The sequence below is a fragment of the Taudactylus pleione genome, unplaced genomic scaffold (genome assembly GCF_031769625.1).
Source record: "Taudactylus pleione unplaced genomic scaffold, aTauple2 ptg000122l, whole genome shotgun sequence".
Taxonomy (NCBI): Eukaryota; Metazoa; Chordata; class Amphibia; order Anura; family Myobatrachidae; genus Taudactylus; species Taudactylus pleione.
Genome location: NW_028284524.1, coordinates 10,780,227 through 10,803,544, shown reverse-complemented (window position 1 = coordinate 10,803,544; position 23,318 = coordinate 10,780,227). Strand labels below are relative to the sequence as shown.

Here is a 23,318-nt window from a genome sequence, read left to right as displayed (position 1 = left end):
TTTTTCATACAAAACATTTTTGATAAAGTGTGGCAAAAATTTCTGATTGGCTAATGTATTTTGGAAATTAACAGGAGCAATTTTATTGGTTAGTGTATGAGTCATGTGTTCAACAGGGCCAGAAATCTCTGGAGAGTTATGATAGGCTTGATGCAGTGACATGCGTTTGCAAATTTAAATAAAGAAATGAACCCCGGAAAAAATGCGGGGATCCACAGCAATAGAACAATTGTTTAATTGTGGTTCACATGTTTTTTGAACAATAAAAGCGAATGTTCCATCCGTACGTATTCTGCGGGTAAACACAAACACGGACAAGAGTAAAGTTTCTTGCATTGTGTTGAAAAAAAAAAAAAAATTAAGCTAATTGATACATTGATTGGCATGATACGATTGAGGGAGGTAGGCAGAATAAAGGAGCAGGTAATCGACATCTGACAAGGCCACTTCCGGTTTCACTTGTGCGTGCGTTCCCTTCAAGCCATTTCGGGGATGTACGCTCGCTATTTCGCACGCTCGTTAGTTAGAGGAGGGGTCGCCTGAGTTTAGGGAGGAATTTTAGATGCGAACGAAAATACGAGCGAGCCATTGAATTTAAATAATTTTGTACGTACGCCTAACGTACGTGCGCCCGCTTGCGAGTGGGTCTGAATGAGGGCCTAAGTCCACAAATGAAAGGAGAGATACATCAGCTCCTAACCAGAGAAAGGGCAAATGGCAAGCACTATGGAAATTCCAGCAAACAGAATACAGGTCAGGAAAGTCCTTTCAACGTATAAATCGGCCAAACCGAGGGCCTTGGGATTAACAAGGCAGAATAGGCCATAAGGAGTTCAGGTCCCTCGGCTATCAGATGGTCGCTGACGTCGCTTGGGACTCTTTGCCGGACGCTCAACAACCTGCCGTCTTTTGTCGTCATTCTGAAATAGGGCCTGCGAAGTGGAATAGGGCCTGCGAAGAGTTCAATCCAATCTGGGACCTGGGGAGGAGCAATTCCTAAGGTGTAGCAGAAGTAAGGCAAATCCAAAGGGTCCTTGAGGATGAGTTGTTTTCCCTGATGTATTACCTGGAGGCTGAAAGGGAAGCCCCATCTATAGCAGGTTGAGATGATGTAATTCTGCCGTAAGGGGCCGGAGTGCTCTGCGGTTCTGGAGAGTAGGCCACGACAGGTCCCGGAAAATCTGGATCCTCTGGCCTTCTATCTCAATGGATTCTTGGTTACGGATCTTGCATATAATTTCCTCCTTCTGTGCAAATTAATGAAGGCAGCAGATGATGTCCCTAGGCTGGTCTGCCGCTGCACTGCGAGGCCGCAACACCCTATGAGCACTGTCAAAAACAATGGAGAATCCTGGGTCCTTACCCAGGATGTCATTAAAGATTCTGGTGAGATAGTCAGGCTATTCACAGGAATATATTCCGACACACCCCAAATCCTAAGGTTGTTGCGCCTGCCCGTTGTCTATGTCATCCAATCGCTGAGACATGTCAGTGATCATGGATGTGTGGCAAGCCACCACCTCTCGCAATCCATTATATGCATCCATTGAGGTGTCTCGAAAGTCCTCACACTGAGAGTCCCTGTCGCCTAAATGAGAAATGCCTGCTTTAATCTCCGCCAGTTCTGAGTGAATATTGTCTCGAAGACTGCGCTCTAAAGAAGTAAAGTCTTGACGGGTACGCATAGAGTGCAAGAGTCTGAGTATTTGTGAAAGATCTCTCACATCGGAAAATGAGCCTAAAGCAGTGGTTCCCAAACTCTGCGCTGTGGCACCCTGGGGTGCCTCATGACACTTGCAGGGGTTCCTTAGGTTGGTGGTCCAGCACCAAATCGAATTATTTATGGTCAATATAGTGTAAATATGTGGATAAACAGAAGCTCAAACCTGTCCACCACCACATAACTGGACCTAAGGATGACAGGTAAGCACAATTTACATCACTTTACTACTTTGCTACATTTTTTTCTGTATTTCTCAATAACAAACTTTTGGCTTGGGTGCTGTGAAAACAATGCTGATACTCTAGGGCGCAGTGATTCAAAAAAGTTTGGGAACCACTGGCCTAAAGGGTTTTGCTATGCTAAACCACAGTATATACAGTAAAAAATACACCATGAATGGATGTGGAATAGAATAGATATGTTGTACCACTGTAATAGTATAGTATGTTAGCAAATTGGGGCTGAAGGAATAGGATAGCCCAGCAAAATATTCAAGCTGCTTTTTATGGGGAAGGGAATATAAGCAGGTAGCCTATTAATGCTACCCTGACCTTATAGACTACCCACCAGATAACCAGGGAGTGTGGGAGGGTATGCAGTCGGGAAGCCTGCGGACCTAATCCCGACAGTCGGCTTCTCGACTGCTTAATCCCGGCGAGGGTTAAATGACAGGCGTCTACATCTAGACGCCTGTCATTTTACCAACACCGGGAGCCCGGCGCCCGGCATCCCGATCGAAGGGACGCCGAGCGCGGATAGCTGCGCGCGGGGGGAGGGTTAGGTTAGGTTTTCCGGGGGGGACCTCGGGTTAGGCACCCCCCCGGGAGGTTAGGCTTAGGCAAGGGGAAGGGGGGGGGTTAGGGTTAGGCACCCCCAGGGGGGATTTAGGGTTAGGCACCCCCCTCTGTGGACTTAGGTTTAGGCGGCGGGGAAGGGGGGGTTAAGTTTAGGCACTTACAGGGGGGATTAGGGTTAGGCACTGGGGGGAAGGTTAGGGTTAGGCACCTCTAAGGGAGGGTTACGGGAGGGAATTAGGTTAGTCAATACTTACCTTAGGGACGATCGGGATTTTCACCCATGTCGGGCAGCCGCTGTCGGGATTCCAACTGCTGGACATGCGGATTCCAACTGCCGGAATCATACCGATTCCGTGTGGGAGCCATCTCCAGGGCTTAGGAGAAAGCTGCAAAGGGCCAGAGAGCAGCAGGACCAGCCACTGGCAGCAGCTGCTTAGCAGGAGGGAAGACCAGCTTACAGCACCACCAGAAGCCGGCCGCGGGAGATGATGCAGATGGCCGCCGAGCAGATGGTGAGCGGCTCTTCCCTCGGGTCACCTCGACCTCCCAGACTGCAATCAGACCCTTCTAAGCATCAATTTTGTGGCATAAATCAGTATGCAGGCCTACTATTATTTTAGAAACCTGTACAGTGGTGAATTTCCCATTAGGCACAACACCATCAGTGCAATGTAGTAAGAGAGAAAGGGGACTGCTATATCTCCTACTATTGTTACATGAGAGCTGTCCATTAAACCTGTGTTGACTTTCAAGGACTGCGAAATCTCCAGAGAGAATGTAGGGTGTCACTGTTTAACTATTTACACTAAACATCTCTATAAGTGATTCATAAGTTGGCAAATAAATGTTTTTTTTTTTTTTAAACATAAAACACTTCATTATGTTTATTTATGGGGTTTGTTAATACCTAGTTAACCTTCTATGGACAATGGTTCCATTTAGGATAAATAACTTTATGGGTATAGAAGAATGGTATTATTAGCAGTGATCACCTTTCACCCTATTTATTAAGAGTTTATTCATTCTGTGGTAAACCATTTTGCAGCTTTGGGCCTGATTCAGAGTTGAACGCTATTCCGATGTTTCCGCAGTTGAGCGATTATCAGTGGTTTGCGCATGCGTCACAGCCGATCGCACTCACTGTGAGGATTCACCCGCAATTGATTGACAGGAAGAGTTGGTGGTTACGGGGAATTCCAACCAAACCGCTGGCGTGTCAGGCTGTTTCCTGGGCGTGTACTAGGCAGCGTCTGCGATCATGCACTTAGAGAACAAAGGGCCTGATTCAGAGCCGCTCGTAAGCGGCCGCTCGTTCGCTCCGAGCGATGTTCGCACAACTGCGCATGCGCATGGGTTGTAATACGCATGCGCGAACCAGTCATTGCGGTCGGAAATTGTGTGCTCGCAAAATAGCAAATGCCTGCTAATTTGAGTGACAGGATGAGGCGTTTGTGGGTGGTAACAGGGGAAGGTGCTTGAAAACGGGGAGTGGAGATCCGAACGCAGGCGTGCCAAACGGTCAAAACAGGCGTTTTAAGGGTGTGCATAATTAACAAAGCAGCGTCATCGACCACGTCACTTGGTTGTTTCTTAGCCTGAACTGCTCGCATGATTGCGGTAGGAAAATGCTACCACAAGCACTGCGAGCAGTTCAGACGCCTTTCGAAGTACTCGATTAATCTAATAAATAGCGGAGATGACGTAGGATGCGAGCGGCCAGGGGGCGTTTTTTAAAAAATAGCGAGCGAATGTTTTGTTCGCTCGTTCAGACATAGAGGCGTCAACAGACCGCAATGAGCGAGCGCTCAATTTAAATAGCCGGCCCCTTTTTCTGAACGAGCGAGCGCAAATAGCGTCCGGCTCTGAATCAGGCCCAAAGCTCCAGCATCTCAACTACCACGTTCATTCTGCGTGACCATAGACTCACTGGAGGAGTCAATGTTTTGAGGATCTGCGTCCAGTGCTGCATTTGTGTACGCAGTTGCGGGCAGCTACACGGGCTCCGATGGGCGTCTCAATACAAATTCTGCTGGCTGATGCATTAGCATATTTTAGTAATTGCTAAGCATCAAGATTTGGAAATGTGTTTGCATTAGTGTATGACTCTGAATCAGACCCTTTTACCACCATTCACTAACACCTCCACAGGGAAGGCAAACGGAGACAATCTATCAACAAAAAGCTAAGCTTTATACTGCACACTAATATGATCTTAGAATTAGCTTTATCCATCAGTGAGTTCCAGCGCAGCCTTCCTCCTTTCGCAGTTGGCCTGCGGTAACTAGCATTATGTATCGCAGAGACTCAGTTTTCCATCCCCATGGAGGTGAATGGCGATGGCGGTATGCGGTGCAGAATAGGTAAAAGCTTGAGAAATCTGTAATTTCTCTGGGGTCCAGGGGCGGACAATTAGCGGCCCTCCAGCAGTTGTTGAACTATACATCCCAGCATGCCCCGTAACAGTTTCAGCATGGCCAAATAGCAAAACTGTGGCAGGGCATACTGGGATGTGTCGTTCTACAACAGCTGGAGGTAGGGATGGACTGGGGCTCCAAATCAGCCCAGGCAGTAATTTCGGCGCGCGTGCTCGCACAAAGGGGATGTGGCCTCACCACACGCCTCCGTCTCAGTATCCCGGCCCAAGCAGTGAATGGGAGACGGAGCTGCTCGCCCAGGTTTCAGTCCGGACCGGCCCATCAGGCCATCGGCCCTTCTGGAATTTGTCAGAAGTGCCAGATGGCCAGTCCGGCCCTGGTTAGAGGACCGCTTATTGCCCAGCCCTAGTTAACATCTTCATAGATGGCGGCCACTGTTTATCAGAGCCTTTCTCTGGCAAAAACAGACATTTTTATCAGAGGTTAGATTTATTGCTGCTTAATAAAGCACAGATGGTATAATGGTTAGCATTACTGCCTCACAGCACTGAGGTCGTGGGTTTGACTCCCACTACGGCCCTAACTGTGTGGAGTTTGTATATTCTCCCTGTGGAGTTTGTATATTTTCCCTGTGCTAGCGTGGGTTTCTTCCAGGTGCTCCGGTTTCCTCCCACACTCCAAAAATATACTGGTAGGTTAATTGGCTCCCAACAAAAGTATGTGTGTGAGCATGTATAGAGAATATAGATTGTAAGCTCCACTGGGGCAGGGACTGCTGTGAATGGCTAAATATTCTCCGTAAAGCGTTGTGGAATATGTGTGCGCTATATAAATAACTGGTAATAATGAAATAGACCCCTTAATATTTACATTTTCTGTTCAGCTAAAAGTAGAAATGTACAATGTAAATTACAGTGTTTGTCCTCTTTTAGACATCTTTCTCCTTTTTTCCTGTACCTCAAAACCCTGAGATCATCCAGTCTTCTTTAATAGCTCTGAATGTAGCTCTATTGAAGAGCCCTGGACTGTACAGCTTATCTTGGCATACATGCTTGGTATGCATGTTACTGTAGTCCTGAGTATAGTTCTATATGTAAAAAGAACTGTATGCTACATGTAATTCTCAGGATATGTTCATATGCTTCAACTGCACAGTACCATGATTCTTGTTCTTTATTATGTATTCTTGTTCATGATATTCTTGCATCTGATAATATTTCATATTTATAGACTCTGTGCCCGACTCAGACCCGCTCGCTAGGAAGAGTTTGCACACAGACGTTTTTTTACATTCTGCGCATGAGTACGCAGTGCGCGAGCCAGTCCAAGCGATCGGGAAGCGTTCGCTCGCCGCGGCTGAATGAGTGATAGGAGAAGCCGTTTGTGGGTGGTAGCAAGGGCTGGCCATTAAAACCGGGGGAGTGGAGGTGCGAACGCAGGCGTGCCTGAGCGTCTTAATGCCGTTTCAGAGGCGTGCGTAATTAAGAGGCAGCATCATAGCACACGTCACTTGGTTGAATTTCAAACTGAATTGCTCGCAGTGCTTGCGGCATGGTATGGTCAACCACAAGCGCTGCATATGCATCTGATGGTACCGATGGTTGCATACACTTCCTGGAAATGACATGCGCAGGTGGGCGTCTTTAGACAGGCTGGTGGGTGTTTGCATACACAAAGCGATCACACGCCAAGACATAGTGGGCGTGCTAATGCCTTGCCGTGCGATCGCCTGCCTTCCTAAATTTGCATACACATCGAGCGAACTAACGCATCTGGCGAGCAGGTCTGAATCGGGCCCTCTGCACAGTACCACTCTTTGTGCTCACTACCCTGGGTATTCTATAGGCTTATTCTATATATACATATATATATATATATATATATAATCAAAGTAGGGTATTATTTACAGGATCAGTTGTTTTTCGTTATTTATGGAGTATTGACAATAAACTTTATCAATGAATAATTGAGTGGCCTTGGTATCGCAGCCTTTGCACCTCTCTCTGTCCAGCTGCTGAAGTGTGTGCAGTGGAAATTACAGGTGTATTTCAAAAAGGGAGAGAGATAACGGTGTAGATGTCTTAGGGATAAGTGGGATTAATGAAGCGCTAATAAGATCAGTCTGTGTATACACAGTGAGTCATGCACCACGGGGCCCATAAATCAGTGCACTGAGACTGAGAGTGAGAAGCAGAACTGGGCCCTCTGCCCATCTCTCCCAAGAAGCATCATAAATAAAAGAGCCACTGCATGGCCTCCAAACAGCTCCAGAGGCCCACCGCTCACTGCAGGAATTACAGCACCACATCCATCACTTTAATGCTTGTACTTTGCAAATTAAAGCTGTCACCGCATGGCGAGGAATATAATTTAGATATTTGATGCCCCCCCTCCCCCTTTTGAGACACATTTCATGTTTCTCCGTGAATTTCTACCAGCATACATGCATTGTTAGTGACAATGAAGAGACACTACTTGTCCTAACTAGTTAAAGTACAAAAGAATAGATGAAGCTTAAGGTGGCTACACAAACTGTGAGCTAGGGTCTGGCAACTGTGCCAATGTCACATTGTGTCTGGACCTAAAGAGTTTGCAATGTCCAAATGGATCAATCAGTCTGATCTGAATGTTGGTCATTGTGATCAGAAGATGACTATATTTGGTAGTCGGCCCCAGTAAAGTTGCTCCAAAGGATTCTATTTCATCCAGTGTGACCAAGTGGTTATGTGTAACCAAATAAGACACTGCTGCTGTCGCTTGGGCCAAGTTGTGGTATCAGCCTGTGCGTGGCCAGCATTAGGGAATGCAGAAGAGGTCATCCCAGAACTGCTGCTGATACGAAGTAGGGCCCAGCATTGGAAAACATGGGGCTGGTGAATGGGCCTCCAGTGAATGGGGCTAATTGCACAGAACAATAGCCTGCTATTGGTACACAGCGTCACACCACTCCTAGGTTGCACGTACAACATTGTATTTTGCTCAAACTGCACACACTGCCTAGTGGGGCCCTCAAGGAGTGACTGTACTGGTGCCTGAGATTTCTCTCGTCAGCCCTAGACATCCCAAAGTAGGATGTGAACTAATCTTGCTCACAACTTACCCTGGGGCAACCAGGTACACTCTAGATATATTTATTTTTGGAAAGGGTGTTCATACTGCCACATTTGTTCCTAGTACATGATAATTAATATATGTACGTACTAGTCCAGGGATGGGGAACCTCAGGCCCGGGGGCCGTATAAGGCCCTCAGAATCATTTAGTCTGGCCCTCTGAGCTTTTTTCTGCTAGCCTCATCTGGCTAGCAGGGTGCCCAGAATAGCACCCTGCAGCCAGAATCTATGCAGCAGTGCCGCCTGTAGCGTTCTTAGAATGCTTCAGATGGTCACACCGCTCCCCTTTCAGCTCCCCGGATGATCATCAGGATGCAACGGGCATTGCTGTAATCACCGGTGATTGTTGACCCGCCCCTTGTGACGTCATATGGAGAGGGGGCGTGGTCTGTACCAGGCCCGCAAATAATGTTATATATTTCAAAATGGCACTTGGCAGAAAAAAGGTTCCCCACCCCTGTACTAAACAAAGCTGTTTTTCTATGCAGGCTTTAACTAAAATGTCTCACTGCCTCCTCTTTAGGTTCCGTGGCCAGACATCATGTTCGGACTCTCCCCTCTTCGGGGTATTCTGCTTTCTCTTCATAACTAGTAACCAAGATAATACAGTAATACTGAACATGGGAGATGGCCATTGAGTCTGAGACCTGAAAAAAAAAATTGGTGTCCTGCTTCGTTTTTTTATCAAAATGTTTCTGGCTCTTCATTGATAAATTATCAGAATGTTGTATTAAAGAAGAACTGGTTATGGTTAAAGCAGGGGGTGCATGCTTCATGGAGCAGCAGTTGTGCCAAAGTGGAACACCCATAACCAAAAAAAGGCACCATGCAACACATGTGAATACAACATAAAGGAAATGATTCCCTGTTTACAGAGAATGTTTATTTTCACGTTATGAGTGCTAATTATCCTATTTATTAATATGAACTTTCCATATTGCTTTTCTCAGACAAAGACAACCTAAAAATCATCAAGACAGCAAAAACAGTGCCACCAATGTATAAATTATCATGAAAAACTTACAAAATACTTGCAAAGTATTATCAATCAATAACCTTTCAAATATAAGCTATATTATATTAAACCATACCTGTAATGTTCAGGTAGGAATCTGTGACTCTCCAGCTGTAAGAGCATGCTGGCATTAGTAGTTCCACCATCTGTGAAGATCCACAGGTTGCCTTTCTCTGCAGAGCCATGGCTTATATCTAGGGATGTCCTCTGAATAAATAATTGTACTGCTGGACACAGTTGCTAGAGAATAGACAAGTTCTCCTGAATGTAAATTATTAATATCTTTGGCTCCACCCCTTAAAGTGTTGCTGGCTTTGCAGATGGAGGACTGAATAATAATAAATGATATAAGACTAAGGGGTCTATTTACTAAGCAGTGTTAGGAGACAGAGTGAAAAGTGATAAGGAAGTGATAAGGTGCCAGCCAATCAGCTCCCAACTGTCATCTCACAGGCTGTGTTTGAAAAATGACAGTTGGGAGCTGATTGGCTGGCACCTTATCACTTTTCACTGTCTCTTAACACTGCTAAGTAAATAGACCCCTAAACCTCTTCTAAATGCCTCTTCATAGACTTCAATAGATAAAGTGCTTGCACACATGCATGTGTTATCCTTTCAAAAAAGCTGCTTCCCATCTTTTATTTATATGATGGATGCCCCAAAAATGGTGAAAAATTCTCCTAAACCATGACTGACCACCCACTGCAATATCTCAGCAGACATCATGCAGCTGCCTGACAGCACAGCATACTTAGCCAGAAAAAGACTAGAATATCCAAAATCAGTATCATCATTATCAGGCAGGAAGGGAAATGTTTTTGGAAGATGACTGCAACCTCCCTGTGGGCACACTAACAGGTCCTAGGCGTGCTGAGCACTTTGGTCCATTATTACCTACTCTGCGGGAATTTGTGGGAGACTCCCAAATTTCTTAGCACGTTCACAGGGGAGTAGAGAAGCCTTGATGACTGTGGTGATTTGTGGTAAAGGGCATTATGGTGTCCTCACCCCTTGCTACACAATCCCGCAAATTGTGGTATTATAGGGCAAGGGTTGGGGTCACAATGACACAATTGGCTATACCATGCCCTCTCACCTCACACCTGGACATCCCCTCCAGGATCTCCCAGAGGAGATATTTAAAAAGTTGCGAAGAATACTTTGGCCTTGTCGTCGCAAACAGTAGCAGGATTGACCTAGGTGCGGCCAGCTTTTGGGTTTAGGCAGACCATGGGTATAAAGTTATGACGGAAACAATATACTGTACATACTGTATATAGTCTGCCTTGAAGAGATCAATGCTACTTACTACTATATACTTCTAACACCTTTTAACTGCATGCTCTCTAACCTTTCTCACTGTAGATCTTGAAAGTCTACTGAATTAAGTACAGCTGTAGAAAACTAGAAATACCTAAATAGGCCAATAGTACCCATTTTTTTATATTTATATTCAAGCACACCACAAAAAAGAGGGCACAACAGGTATAATGCACAGTTCAATGTTTTGCACATTCTAAAGGCAATGTCTGACATTATGGGTTATATTTACTAAAGTAAAAGTTTTTAGAAGTGGAGATGTTGCCCATAGCAATCAATCAGATTATAGCTATTATCTTCTACAAGGTGCTAGTTAAATGCTAAGTAGAATCTGATTGGTTGCTATGGACGAGATCTCCACTTTTAAAGTCTCTCACTTTAGTAAATATACCTCGATACATCAAAGACAGGTTCTGTAGCAAAATATGAGACAGAAGGTCAGCCCAGTTATCCTAATCCATCCTCCAGAGGACCCCATCCTGTTCTTCTGAGCTGCGTTGCAGTTTGTGCATGCGCAGTGAATCCTCACATGGGCTTTCTGTTCCGGAACACTGACGTGTCTTGCTAGGGATGATGACACTGTCTGGACACAACGATAGAGCAGTAGATGGTTCTCTTTGGTCCTAAGCATCTTTAAGCCGCACACTGTATGTCAGCTGAGCACACAAGAGCTGTCCATGCTAATGAAGCCAACTTACGTATCACTGATATGCATCCCAACCTCTACCAACTCCCACCCCAACAACACCAGCACATAATTAGTTAAATACATATAAATTAAATGTATCCGGCCTCTACATTTTGTGGAATATTATTGTCCATCATAAATAAATAAACTGGAGGTTGGGCTTCTGTCACCCGAAGTTCATGTGTCCATGCCTTAAGGAGACGGCATTGTGGTACTCTCATCTCCAGAACAAAACAATTCTGGACTGTAGTTCAGCTGCGCAGTATGTCGCAAGATGTCCGTGTTCCTGTCCGTTCTTTGAAACTGCGTATTCTCGTCCTCTTCCTCCTCATCCTCTTCATCTTGACCATCTTTTGATGGTGTTTTTCCCACTGATCTCTGTCTATCCCCTTGACTGGATGGTCCCTGTTCTTTCACTTTCCGACTTCTCTTCCACTTCATCCTGCGGTTCTGAAACCAGATCTTTACCTGAGGAGTAAGAGAAATTAGATGAAGATTACTTATGTATAATCAGAATTTACTGTCAAATAATAATTATCAAACATTTATAAAGATTTAAAGGGATTTTTTCCTAGACGGGAGTCAGCTGTTCCAAATCAGCAGGGGGCCCCAAACATTTCTTATACACCAAAATGTTCAGGAATATTATGCCAATATTTTAAAGGGCAAAGAGGCCTTGTATCCGCAAAGCAGGTGTTTTTGTTAGGTATAGGGCATTTTCTCACACTGTCCTATACAGTAAAAGGTTACAAGAATACTTGTACCGTCACAACACATGTTGTGGTATAATGATCTCAGTATGTTGATAACAGATAAAAATCACTAAAAATGCTTTAGTCTTTCTTTTAACATACAAAGGTTTTTAAATATTTATTTTTAATTTAGTATTAAATTTAAAAAAAAAATGGAAGCATGCAGTGACTGGATAGCCCTTACTGTCCGAGGTCAGTATTGCAGTAATAAAAATTTTGGATCACCACAATTTAAAGAAAAAAAATATATATACAGTATATATAGAAGGGGCATCTAAGAAACAAATGGCCAGCATTCCATGGGACCTGAGGCACTGAAGTACTCCTCTGAGACTGAAAATATAGTTTTCATTGGTATGAGAACACTTACAAATTGCATAAGCAAACATGTTAAACATTTTATTTGAAAATCTTCAAAACAGTTCAGAGTTATTAGTTAATAATATATTTCAAATCAAGCACTTTATTAGTGATAATGACAAAAAAGCACAGGTGTTGTAATTACATTTGTTTACAGAATTTCCAGTTATGACCACAAGAGGGCACACCTTCATATGAAGATAATAAAACCTGCAATGCCAGAAAAATCTTACTACTTTAACTGTACTGCACTGATAATACATCAGAGGGACGAGGGTACATTACTACTTAATACAGAATCGTACCTATACATTTTGAAAGGGCGTCATTTATGAGGGTTAATTAATTACACAAATATTTATACACAGATAAATAATTCCTGTGTATTGTATGTACTGCATATTGGGTGTATGTATATTCATATATATACCCTTTCCATAAACTGGTCTCACATATACAGACATTTTCAGCCAATTGGCAGACTTCAGCCAAGCAGACACACGTGCACACGTTGCTCCAAATAATCAACTGATTAAGGGGGTCATTCAGACCCACTCGCGAGCGGCAGTACGCTCGCAAGTGGGTCGATGTTCCCCACTGCGCATGCGCACGACGGAGGGAGCTCCGTCGTGCGTATGCGCGAGACCCGGCGAGCGAAGTACTTTCCTTCGCTCGGAGTGTCTCATGAAAGGGGGCGTGCTGTCGATGGTGACTGACAGCACGCCCCCTTTGGTGGGCGTGCCGGGGGCGTGCCTGCCAGACGGAGGCGTTCCCAAGGGAACGCCTACCGTCTGAAGCCGGCCCCACTGACATCACTAGTGATGTCAGTGGGAGTGATTTGGGCTCTGATAGAGCCAAAATCACTCCTGGCCTTGCGGTTGGGAAACCCAACCGCAGGCTTTCACTCGCAGTTCCGATGGTCGCGATGGTCAAGACCATCGCAACCATCTTTTTGCACGCTCGTATATGCTGTGGGTGGTGACCCACAGCTATACGAGCGTCCAGGAGGACTCTCCATTTTAATGGAGGTGGGCCCTGATTCAGAGCGAGCGCTCTGGTCAGAGCGTCCGGCTCTGAATCAGGGCCTGAGGCCCTCATTCAGAGCCGTACGCTCTGAGCAGAGCACACGCTCTGAATGAGGGCCGGGCTCCATTTTCATGGAGCGTCCTCCTGGACGCTCGTATAGCTGTGGGTCACCACCCACAGGCTATACGAGCGTGCATTGTGATGGTCGCGATGGTCGAGACCATCGCGACCATCGAATTTGCGAGCCGGAGCCTGCGGTTGAGGTTTTCAACCGCAAGCTCCGGAGTAATTTTGGCTCTATCACAGCCAAAATCACTCCCACTGACATCACTAGTGATGTCAGTGGGCCGGCTTTTGACGGGAGGCGTTCCCGTGGGAACGCCCCCGTCAGGGAGGCACGCCCACCAAAGGGGGCGTGCTGTCAATCAACATTGACAGCACGCCCCCTTTGATCAGACACAACGAGCGAAGGACTTTCCTTCGCTCGTCGCGTCTGGCGCATGCGCACGACGGAGCTCCCTCCGTCGTGCGCATGCTTAGTCCATAACATCGACCCACTTGCGAGCGGACAGCCGCTCGCGAGTGGGTCTGAATCAGGCCCTAAGTTCACAATTTGGACCTTATTCAGAGTCACAGTCTGAAACTTTACTGCAATTTGCGATCTTTTGAAAAGTCTTATTTCTGTGACTTATTCACAGTCGCATCCGGAAACCCTGAGCTGCGACTAACTCCCCTTGGCTGCAAACTGTACGCCTTGTCATACCTGGCTGAGATGAGGTGAGGCATAGCTTCATAGTCAGTACAGAAAATGCCAAGAATCTCAATGGATGGAAACATATTGAAATTAATGTCGGACTGTGCAGCTAATAAGTACCCAAGGGGATTGGAGCATCTGAATTGCTCTGCAAAGCAAACACAAATATTTTTTTTATTTGATACTTATAAATATATGTGCAGATTTCCCCTTCCTCATTTGTGCATGAATCACTCTTTATGTGTTGCCACCATTTTGTAGGTGTGTCAAGGCCAGGGTCTGTGTCTTCCAATGCAGATTTTCTGGCTCAGCAGAGGAGTTCTGGCAGCCATTCTGAATATGCTTATTCTGCTTGCTGATATGGACGATGGCTGTCGATGGTGATCCTACAGCATGCTGCGTCTTCAGACACAGCACTCGGCTATGTAGTGCCAGCAGTTGGCATCTTTAGCCTTCAGATGCAAAACATTAGCAGTTTTTTTGCATCGCTGGTGCGTCCAAATGTTTCCCCTGTTTATACCATGAAACTTTCAATAAAAATATTGAATAAAAAAAATGGTGGCTCAGCTTGTCAGGCAAAGGCAGTCCAATAGGGGCCAGCCCAACCCTGCATGTGCCCCGCCCTCTGCTGATAGTGGGTGGAGCTCCGAAGCAGGAGAGCCCATTGGGGATTTAACCAGCCCCACGCCAGATTATGTGAGAGCCAGTCATTTGTTTTATATATACAGTGTGTGTGTGTATATATATATATATATATATATATATATATACACATACACAGTGTAATCAAGTCAGAGCGCCTTAAAGTGCTAAATAGTGTAAATAAATGATGTGCAAAAAAAGCAGTGAGCAAGCAAGCGAGTTAAGACTAGATGTAAAGGACCTCTGACTAAGGTCTATAAACCGACAATAGATACAGACCATGAATATATGAAGTAAAATATACATATTTAATAATGAGAATGGACATAAAAACATGAATAAGAGGACATAAAAAATGATAACTAGCAATGATAAATTAATTAAATAGACAAAGTGCATGTGAATAAATGAATGTAGGGCTCATCTTATTTCAAGTATAATGGAAGGTAAAATTCAGGTAGGGTACTGGCTCCCAACGCGTTTCGTCACCAGCGGACTTCTTCAAGGGGAAGAAGTCCGTTGGTGACAAAACGCGTTGAAAGCCTGTACCCTACCTGATTTTACCTTTCTCTATGCATGAAATAAGATGAGCCCTACATTCATTTATTCACATGCACTTTGTCTATTTAATTAATTTATCATTGCTAGTTATCATTTTTTCTACTTCAGGGTCCATAGGGTATCCACAGGATACCTTGGGGTATAGGTGTGACGTCAGTCGCAGGGCACCAAAGAGTTAAGCTTTCAGCCTCCCAGGATGCACTAGGTCCCCCTCCTATACCCCGCCCCCGGGCCAAGGCACCTCAGTTTAGTTTGGTGCCCGGCCGGAGTCGGGTGCACCTGTTGGAGTGGGGGCTAGAAGAGCCCCTGAAGCTTATTCTTCATGCAGCTGTGGCTGCACAACTGGATGAACAGCATGGACAGTCAGTCCTGACGTCCATGCTGTCTTCCCTACACCCCGCCGGTACCAGAACGCCGGTACTGATCCGGGGATGCTGGTGGGCGTCTGGGGTCACAGCTAGCGGTGACCCCAGATGCTCCGGACCATGGCCGGATTCAAGGGGGACAGAGGTAAGCAGCGGGGTCCCGCGGTGGGTCCCCGCTGATCACATGGTCCTAAGTCCCCAGGCAGGGGGCTCCCTGGGGACTGGCTGCAGCGTGGAGCCAGGCGACCAACCTGCGCTTCCACTACCCCCTGGGACAGCGGGCCGCAGCAGAGCGGTAGCGCTGCGGCGTCCCAGGGGTTAAATGCATGCCAGGGGAGCGCGCCTTCCCTGTCTCACAGCCGGCGCCTCCCCCGCTGCACACAGCCCTCTCTGCATGTGCCGACTGGTCCTGTGGCAGCGCTCCTCCCCCAGGCCAGCCTCCTCTCTGCTCCTCGGCGGCCATCTTCTCCAGAACGCATGGTGAACGCTGCTGGAAGCGCTGGATGGAAGCATCGTGGTCTGGGTCCCCCCGCATACCTCTCCTCCGCTGTGGTCAGGTCTGTGTATGCAGCGCTGTGTCCTACCAGGCCCTGTGTCTGTGTAGTTGAGTGATCAGCGCTGTTAGTGCAGGAATTGTTATTTTTCTGCATTGTATGTGACTGTGCTAGCGCTGCTGCCTGTAATCTTTTCTTCTCTAAACTGTCAGCTTTATTACTGTCCCTGTTCTTTCTGCTAAAGCCCTTGCGGTGCGGTGCTGCAGGGTGGTCTCTCGCCTATTTAATACTTAATTGGTGAGAGAGGTCACATACGTGGTGCCATCATGTCTGAAAGTGATTTTCCCCTCCGGCTACAGTGTACCACGTGCAAAGTACCGTTAGCGGAGGGGGAGGGTAGCGCGGAGGGCCTTTGCCGGCAGTGTTTGTCCATGGCGCGGCCTATTACGGTTACAGCACCGGTACAGGAGCCGCCCTGGGCTTGTTTCGCTCAGGCGTTAACAGCTTTAGTGGGCCAGTTAGCTCCGCAGCCCGCGTTTACTCCGATGGGTTTGTCCCAGCAGTCTGTGGTGTCGTCACCCATGCAGGGGTTCCCACGACAATTGGTGGTACCCCACAGTCTCCCTATTTCCCCGCTCCCGGGTTCTCAGGAGTCAGCGTGGGTTAACTCCCTGACGAGTTCTGTACAGCACTTGTCGGATGTGTTGCAAGGGGAGTCTGTGATACGGTCTCATAAAAGGCCGGTGGCGTCTCTGTCCGCTCCTTATGAGGATGACGAAGGGACGTCTGATGATGGGGAGATTCTAGATCCTTACGATCAGGAACCTCTCCATACTAAGGACGCTGATGCTAAGTCCAAAGTATATATTCCTGGACTTATTCGGGCGGTCCGCACAGCCTTGGTGATTGAGGACGAAGTTCCCCCAGCGGCTAAATCTAAGTATGCCTTTTTCAAAGATGTGAAGGGCGATGCCACAGTCTTTCCTCTTTCGGGTCAGTTGGTGGACCATTTAGAGGAGGCGTGGAAACAACCTGGCAAAAGATACCAGCCGCAGAGACGCCTGGCGGTGGCTTATCCGTTCGCGGATAATTATTTTGCGAAGTGGGAATCCCCTCCACAGGTGGATTCCCACGTGACCCGTCTTGTCCGTAGTGCCACATTGCCGATGCCATCCATGTCCTCCCTTAAGGATGCTACGGACCGCAAGGTAGAAATCTGCCTGAAGTCCGCTTATTCCCTTGCAGGGGGGGCAGCACGGCCGGCTATGGCCATTTGCTGGGTTGCCAGAGCGATGGAGCGCTGGGCGGATTCATTAGAGGCTTCTTTTGAATCCGACTGTCCGGCCGATCAGGCGGAGTTGATTGGCAATCTCCGTGATTCGGCCACCTACATCAACGAGGCGGCTCTAGACATTAGTACTCTGGTGTCTAGAATTTCTTCAGCAGCGGCAGCTGCTCGTCGCACCTTGTGGCTGCGATCCTGGAAGGCGGACGCAGATTCCAAGAAAGGTCTGGAAGCGTTGCCGTTTACCGGAGAAGTTCTCTTCGGTCCGGATCTGGATAAGATTGTGGCCACGCTGGCGGCAGCCAAATCTGCCTGTCTCCCGTCGGCCGCTGCTCCTTCTGGTTCGGGACCATCGTCCTTTCGGTCATCTAGGGCCCAGGGCAGGCCCAAACCACAGTCGTTTCCTCGACAGGCTGGCCCTAAGAAATCGGTCAAGCCCCGGAAGCAGGCATGGAGTACCAGACGTCCGGCCCCCAAGCCAGATGACAAGCCTGCGGCCTGACGGTCCGGGCCTCCCTTTGGGGGATCCCAGGGTGGGAGGCCGCCTGCTACAGTTCGCCCAGTGTTGGTCGACCACTACGACAGACACTTGGGTTCTGGAGGTGGTTTCCCACGGATACGCCCTCTCCTTCCGGCACAGACCCCCGGCTCGCTTCTTCACCACGGGTCTCCCATCAGACCGGAACAAGGCTACGGAGCTGCGGAAGGTATTGCACACTATGCTCCAGGCTGGAGTTATAGTGGCGGTTCCATTCTCCCAGAGGGGCCAGGGTTTCTATTCAAATCTATTTTTGGTACAGAAACCCAATGGGTCATATCGTCCGATTCTCAACCTCAAAGCACTCAACAAGTCTTTGCGGGTCCCGAAGTTTCGGATGGAGACCCTACGGTCCATCATTCTGGCGCTGGAACCTGGGGACTACTTGGTGTCATTGGACATACAGGACGCTTACCTGCATGTCCCTATTCTTTGGCGCCATCAACAGTTCCTCAGGTTTGCAATCAGCAGCGACCACTTCCAGTTTCGGGAGTTACCTTTTGGCCTGGCAACAGCACCACGTGTTTTCACCAAGGTGATGGCGGTCATGGCGGCTTCTCTGCGGCTGCAGGGAGTCCGCATGTTGCCGTATTTGGACGACCTGTTATTGGTGGCAGGATCTCCAGAGCTCCTGTTACGCCACTTGGACCTGACCATTGCACTGCTGCAACGGCACGGCTGGCTAATCAACTGGCAGAAGTCCACTCTAATCCCGTCTCGGAGGATTCTGCATCTTGGAGCCTTATTGGACTCGGGACAGCAAAGGATCTTCGTGACGGAGGACAAGATCTCTGCTTTACAGTCAAGGGTGCGCAGTTGTCTGCACAGCCGCCGGGTGTCCTTACACTCGGCGATGAGGTTACTGGGCTCCATGGTGTCGGTGTTCGACATGGTGGAATACGCCCAGTTTCACTCCAGACCTCTGCAGCACCGGATCCTGTCCAAGTGGAACGGGCTGACTCAGTCTCTGAAGTCCCAGACGATTGTGCTCACCCAGGAGGTTCGCCTGTCCCTTACGTGGTGGTTACAGACGACCCACCTCAACAAGGGACGTCCGTTCTGGGTTCCAAATTGGGTCCTGTTGACAACGGACGCCAGTCTTCGGGGCTGGGGAGCAGTTTCGGGTCCACACTTGTTCCAGGGCAGGTGGACGCCGACAGAAGCGGAGCTTCCAATAAATATCTTGGAACTCCGTGCGGTCTTCAATGCTCTCCAGCAGGCACAGCGGTTTCTCCAGGGTCGCCCGGTGCAGGTCCAGTCGGACAACGCTACCACCGTGGCCTACATAAACAGGCAAGGAGGAACTCGCAGTCGGGCGGCTCTCGTAGAGGTCTCTCGGATCCTGGTTTGGGCGGAGCACAATCTTCCGGCCATATCAGCGGTCTTCATCCCGGGAGTGCTCAATTGGGAGGCGGACTTTCTAAGTCGCCAGGACGTTCATCCGGGGGAGTGGTCCCTGCACCCGGACGTTTTTCAACTACTGGTGGACAGGTGGGGTCTTCCAGAAATCGACCTCATGGCGCCCCGGCACAACAACAAGTTGCCGGTGTACGGGTCTCGCACAAGAGACGAAGGGGAGTCTCTGGTGGATGCTCTGTCCGTCCGGTGGACGTTCCGGTTCGCATACCTGTTCCCTCCGGTCTCCCTTCTTCCACGGGTAATACGGAAATTCAAACAGGAAGGAGGGACGCTCCTGTTGATAGCTCCCGCGTGGCCCAGACGGCACTGGTTCTCAGACCTTCAGGGTCTGTCCGTAGACATTCCTCTGCGGTTGCCACTACGACCGGACCTTCTGTCTCAGGGTCCTTGCCTTCACCCGGACCTGACTCGGCTGTCTTTGACGGCGTGGCTGTTGAGACGGCCATGCTGAGGTCCCGGGGGTTTTCCAGCTCTGTGGTGCGTACCATGTTACGAGCTCGGAAACCGTCTTCCGCGAGGATATACCATCGCGTGTGGCATACGTTCTTCCAGTGGTGTCGACCGAGAGGTTATGCACCGCGGGAGTTTCGTCTGTCTCGGATTCTCGCCTTCCTGCAAGCGGGACTAGATCATGGGCTTCGCCTTGCTTCTTTGAAGGTACAGGTTTCGGCCCTATCTGTCTGGTTTCACCGTAGGATTGCTACAATCCCGGATGTGCGCACCTTTATGCAGGGTGTTCTCCGCATTCAGCCGCCCTTTGTTCCACCTGTGGCGCCTTGGGATTTGGCTGTGGTCCTGAGGGCTCTCCAAGGACCGCCGTTTGAACCACTGGGCTCAGTGGATCTTAAATGGCTAACAGCTAAGACTGTTTTCCTTCTGGCTATTGCTTCGGCCAGACGTGTTTCTGAGTTAGGGGCTCTTTCTTGTAGACCCCCTTTCTTGGTTTTTTTATGGGAACAGGGCAGTGCTCCGCACTCGGCCCGAGTTTCTTCCCAAAGTTGTTTCCCAGTTTCATATTAACGAGGAAATAGTTGTTCCGGCCTTTAACTCACCGGGTCTTTCCGTGGGTGAGGCCTCTTTGGATGTTGTGCGGGCCTTAAGGACTTATGTTGACCGCACTTCTTCGTTTAGGAAGTCGGACGCTTTGTTTGTCCTCTTTGGCTTCCGTAAAAAGGGTTGGCCTGCTTCAAAGCAAACTTTGGCAGCCTGGATCCGTATGGCTATTTCTGAAGCTTATCTTCATGAAGGCCTACCGGTCCCTCCTTCTCTGAAGGCTCATTCCACTAGGTCTGTGGGTCCTTCGTGGGCAGCTCGACGTGGTGCCTCGGCAGTTCAGATCTGCAAGGCTGCTACGTGGTCTTCTGTCCATACCTTCGTGAGGTATTACAGGTTTGACACCTTCGCCTCTCAGGATGCTTCCTTCGGGCGGCGGATTCTCCTTTCTGCACAGGAGCGTCCCCACCCTTAAAGGATACTGCTTTGGGACATCCCCAAGGTATCCTGTGGATACCCTATGGACCCTGAAGTAGAAAATATGAGATATGGTAAGAACTTACCCTTGTTATCTCTATTTCTACGAAGTCCATAGGGTTCCACAGGACTCCCGCCCTGTCGCACCTGTGCTGCAGATGGGCTTTGCTCTGGTCACCGGTTTTCCGTCTCCCTCTGGTGAGAATGTGATTCTTGTATGTGTCCAGATCTTTGTTCTCTCTCTTCCTTCTCCTCCTCCGGCCTATGGCTTGGTAACTAACTGAGGTGCCTTGGCCCGGGGGCGGGGTATAGGAGGGGGACCTAGTGCATCCTGGGAGGCTGAAAGCTTAACTCTTTGGTGCCCTGCGACTGACGTCACACCTATACCCCAAGGTATCCTGTGGAACCCTATGGACTTCGTAGAAATAGAGATAACAAGGGTAAGTTCTTACCATATCTCATATTTTATGTCCTTTTAGTCATGTTTTTATGTCCATTGTCATCATTAAATAAGTATTTTTTACTTCATATATTCATGGTCTGTATCTATTGTCGGTTTATAGACCTTAGTCAGAGGTCCTTTACATCTAGTCTTAACTCGCTTGCTTGTTCACTGCTCTTTTTTGCACATCATTTAATTACACTATCTAGCACTTTAAGGCACTCTGACTTGATTACACTGTCTATACATCATTTTAGAAGTTGTTAACCACGACTTTAATTTATCAGGTTGAGCTGACACCCCGATGTTGTGGGGGGAGGCTATGAGACATATACACATCTTTATTTCATTGATTGTTTTGGTACATCATATATCACAGGCGCTATAAAAACCTAATAGACGCACATACACTTTATACAAAAGCACTGACAGCTCCTTATCGCCACAGCACAACTCTAACAAGAAGAAGAGTGTGTTGCAGTTGTGAGAGATCATCAGTGAGGGTGTTCCTTACCTGTCCTCCTTATGGAGAAACAGACATAATGAGTGGATCTGAGTATATGAGTACCCTGATCCCCAGCACCGCTCTGACCAACAACCAGGGTGTGTGTCAACCCGACTACTGCGCTGATGATCCTACCTCCGGGGAACGCAGTGAGTATGGCTGCGCATTCCCCGCTACGACTCCCCTCTCCCGCCTGACCGCCCGCTGCCCAGTGACATAGCGCTGCTTCAGGCGGGGGCAGACAAAAGGGAAACATCCGGGGAAGCTGTCCTCAGTCCCTGCTCGCCACTAAGAGCTGCAGAGGGATGGCGGGGGCGCATAGCGGGACTGACAGTGAAGGAGCTCCTCCGTTAGACGGGGGCAGCCATTTTGGATAATTGATAAGGACGGGGGGCGGAGCCTACACAGCGCGGAAAGCTCAGGCACAGAGCTATTACAAATAGCATGCCTGCCATATTTTGCTCTTAATGCCTGCATTCTCTCCCTCCTGAAGGCAGAGTGCAGCTGTAAGGCTACAGAAGGCTGGACTCCTGCACATCTGTAATCCTACTACATCCCTGGTACAGACTGTGACTGGGGTGTAAGTGCAGGGAGTCTAATCTGTGGGAAGGTAGTGGGGTGTATCTCCTCCTCTGTGTCCCAGACCAGCCTTCTGTCTCAGATCTGTTCAGTTCTGATTAATGTGTGTCCTTCTGAATGACTGTGTGTATCAATGTCAAACTGAATAAAGGCTTCTCAAAAGCTGTTTGCTGTTCTAAGGGTAACAAGCATCCGAGTTATGTGATGCTTGTATACCACGATTACTAACTCGCCTCCATAGCCGCTGACATGGTAGGAGTTATGACGGACATAACGTCACAGTTAGCAGAGGCACGCAGGTCTCATCCTCCCTGGGTGGCTGGGTTACTCAAGTCTCTAGACACCATGGTACAGGTTATGGGTACAGCGGTGTCTGCACCCTCCAATTCACACCATTTACAGGAGAAGCCCATGTGGCTTAGTGGGTTAGACGCTGATCTCACTACTGGCAGTGATGGCGGAACCCCTGGTTCAAATCTCCTGAAGGCCTTCCCTTTAACGGTACTCCTCAGGAGTTAGAGTCTGCCTCTCCCGGGGTGCAATCTCTAATTTTGGCAGTCAGAAATATCCTCAATTTAACTGAGGATATAATTCCTGCGTACCAGGAGTGCGAATTATTTCATGAACACTGCTGTTTTTCCGTTTATCACAGCAGCTTTCAGTGGCCGGGAAACAGCCGGATAAGTGGTTCAAAATTCCACGTCTGTTTCCGTCTAGCTATCCTTTTCCATCATCCACGCTGGAAAAGTTCGAAACGCCTCCTCCTGTAGATGCGTCTACCTCCCGTCTCTAAGAAAACTGCACTTCTAGTACCGGGAGCTACTGTACTAAAAGACACTTTGGATCGTAAGTGGAAGATGACGCTACCAGCTATCTATACTGCAGTGGGAGCTCAACTTAGACCTACCCTTGTTACCGCCTGGGTTAACAAGGCTGTGGTTTGCTGAGCTGACCAGTGGATCACAGGATTGGACTCGGGTCCTTCCAGAGCAGAATTACGCCTACTAGCAGAACACAGTTGTGAGTCTGCAGTTTACCTGGGAGAAGCTTCTAAAAATCGCATATCTGCGTTTGCTATTTCGGGTCTGATTGCGCGC

At 48.2% G+C, this 23,318-nt stretch overlaps 1 protein-coding gene and 1 non-coding gene across 2 annotated transcripts in view; one reads left to right on the top strand and one right to left on the bottom strand.

The window, feature by feature from the left end:
• Positions 1-11,221: 11,221 nt before the first annotated feature.
• LOC148524061 (motor neuron and pancreas homeobox protein 1-like) overlaps positions 11,222-23,318 on the bottom strand; it is a 52,763-nt gene continuing 40,666 nt past the window's right edge. Inside the window, exon 3 of the mRNA XM_088472412.1 lies at positions 11,222-11,497. Coding sequence (XP_088328538.1) covers positions 11,222-11,497 — 276 coding nt within the window. The remainder of the gene's footprint in view (positions 11,498-23,318) is intronic.
• LOC148524062 (U8 small nucleolar RNA) lies at positions 21,629-21,757 on the top strand. The gene has a single exon (XR_015878402.1). It is a non-coding gene; the product is annotated as a U8 small nucleolar RNA (small nucleolar RNA).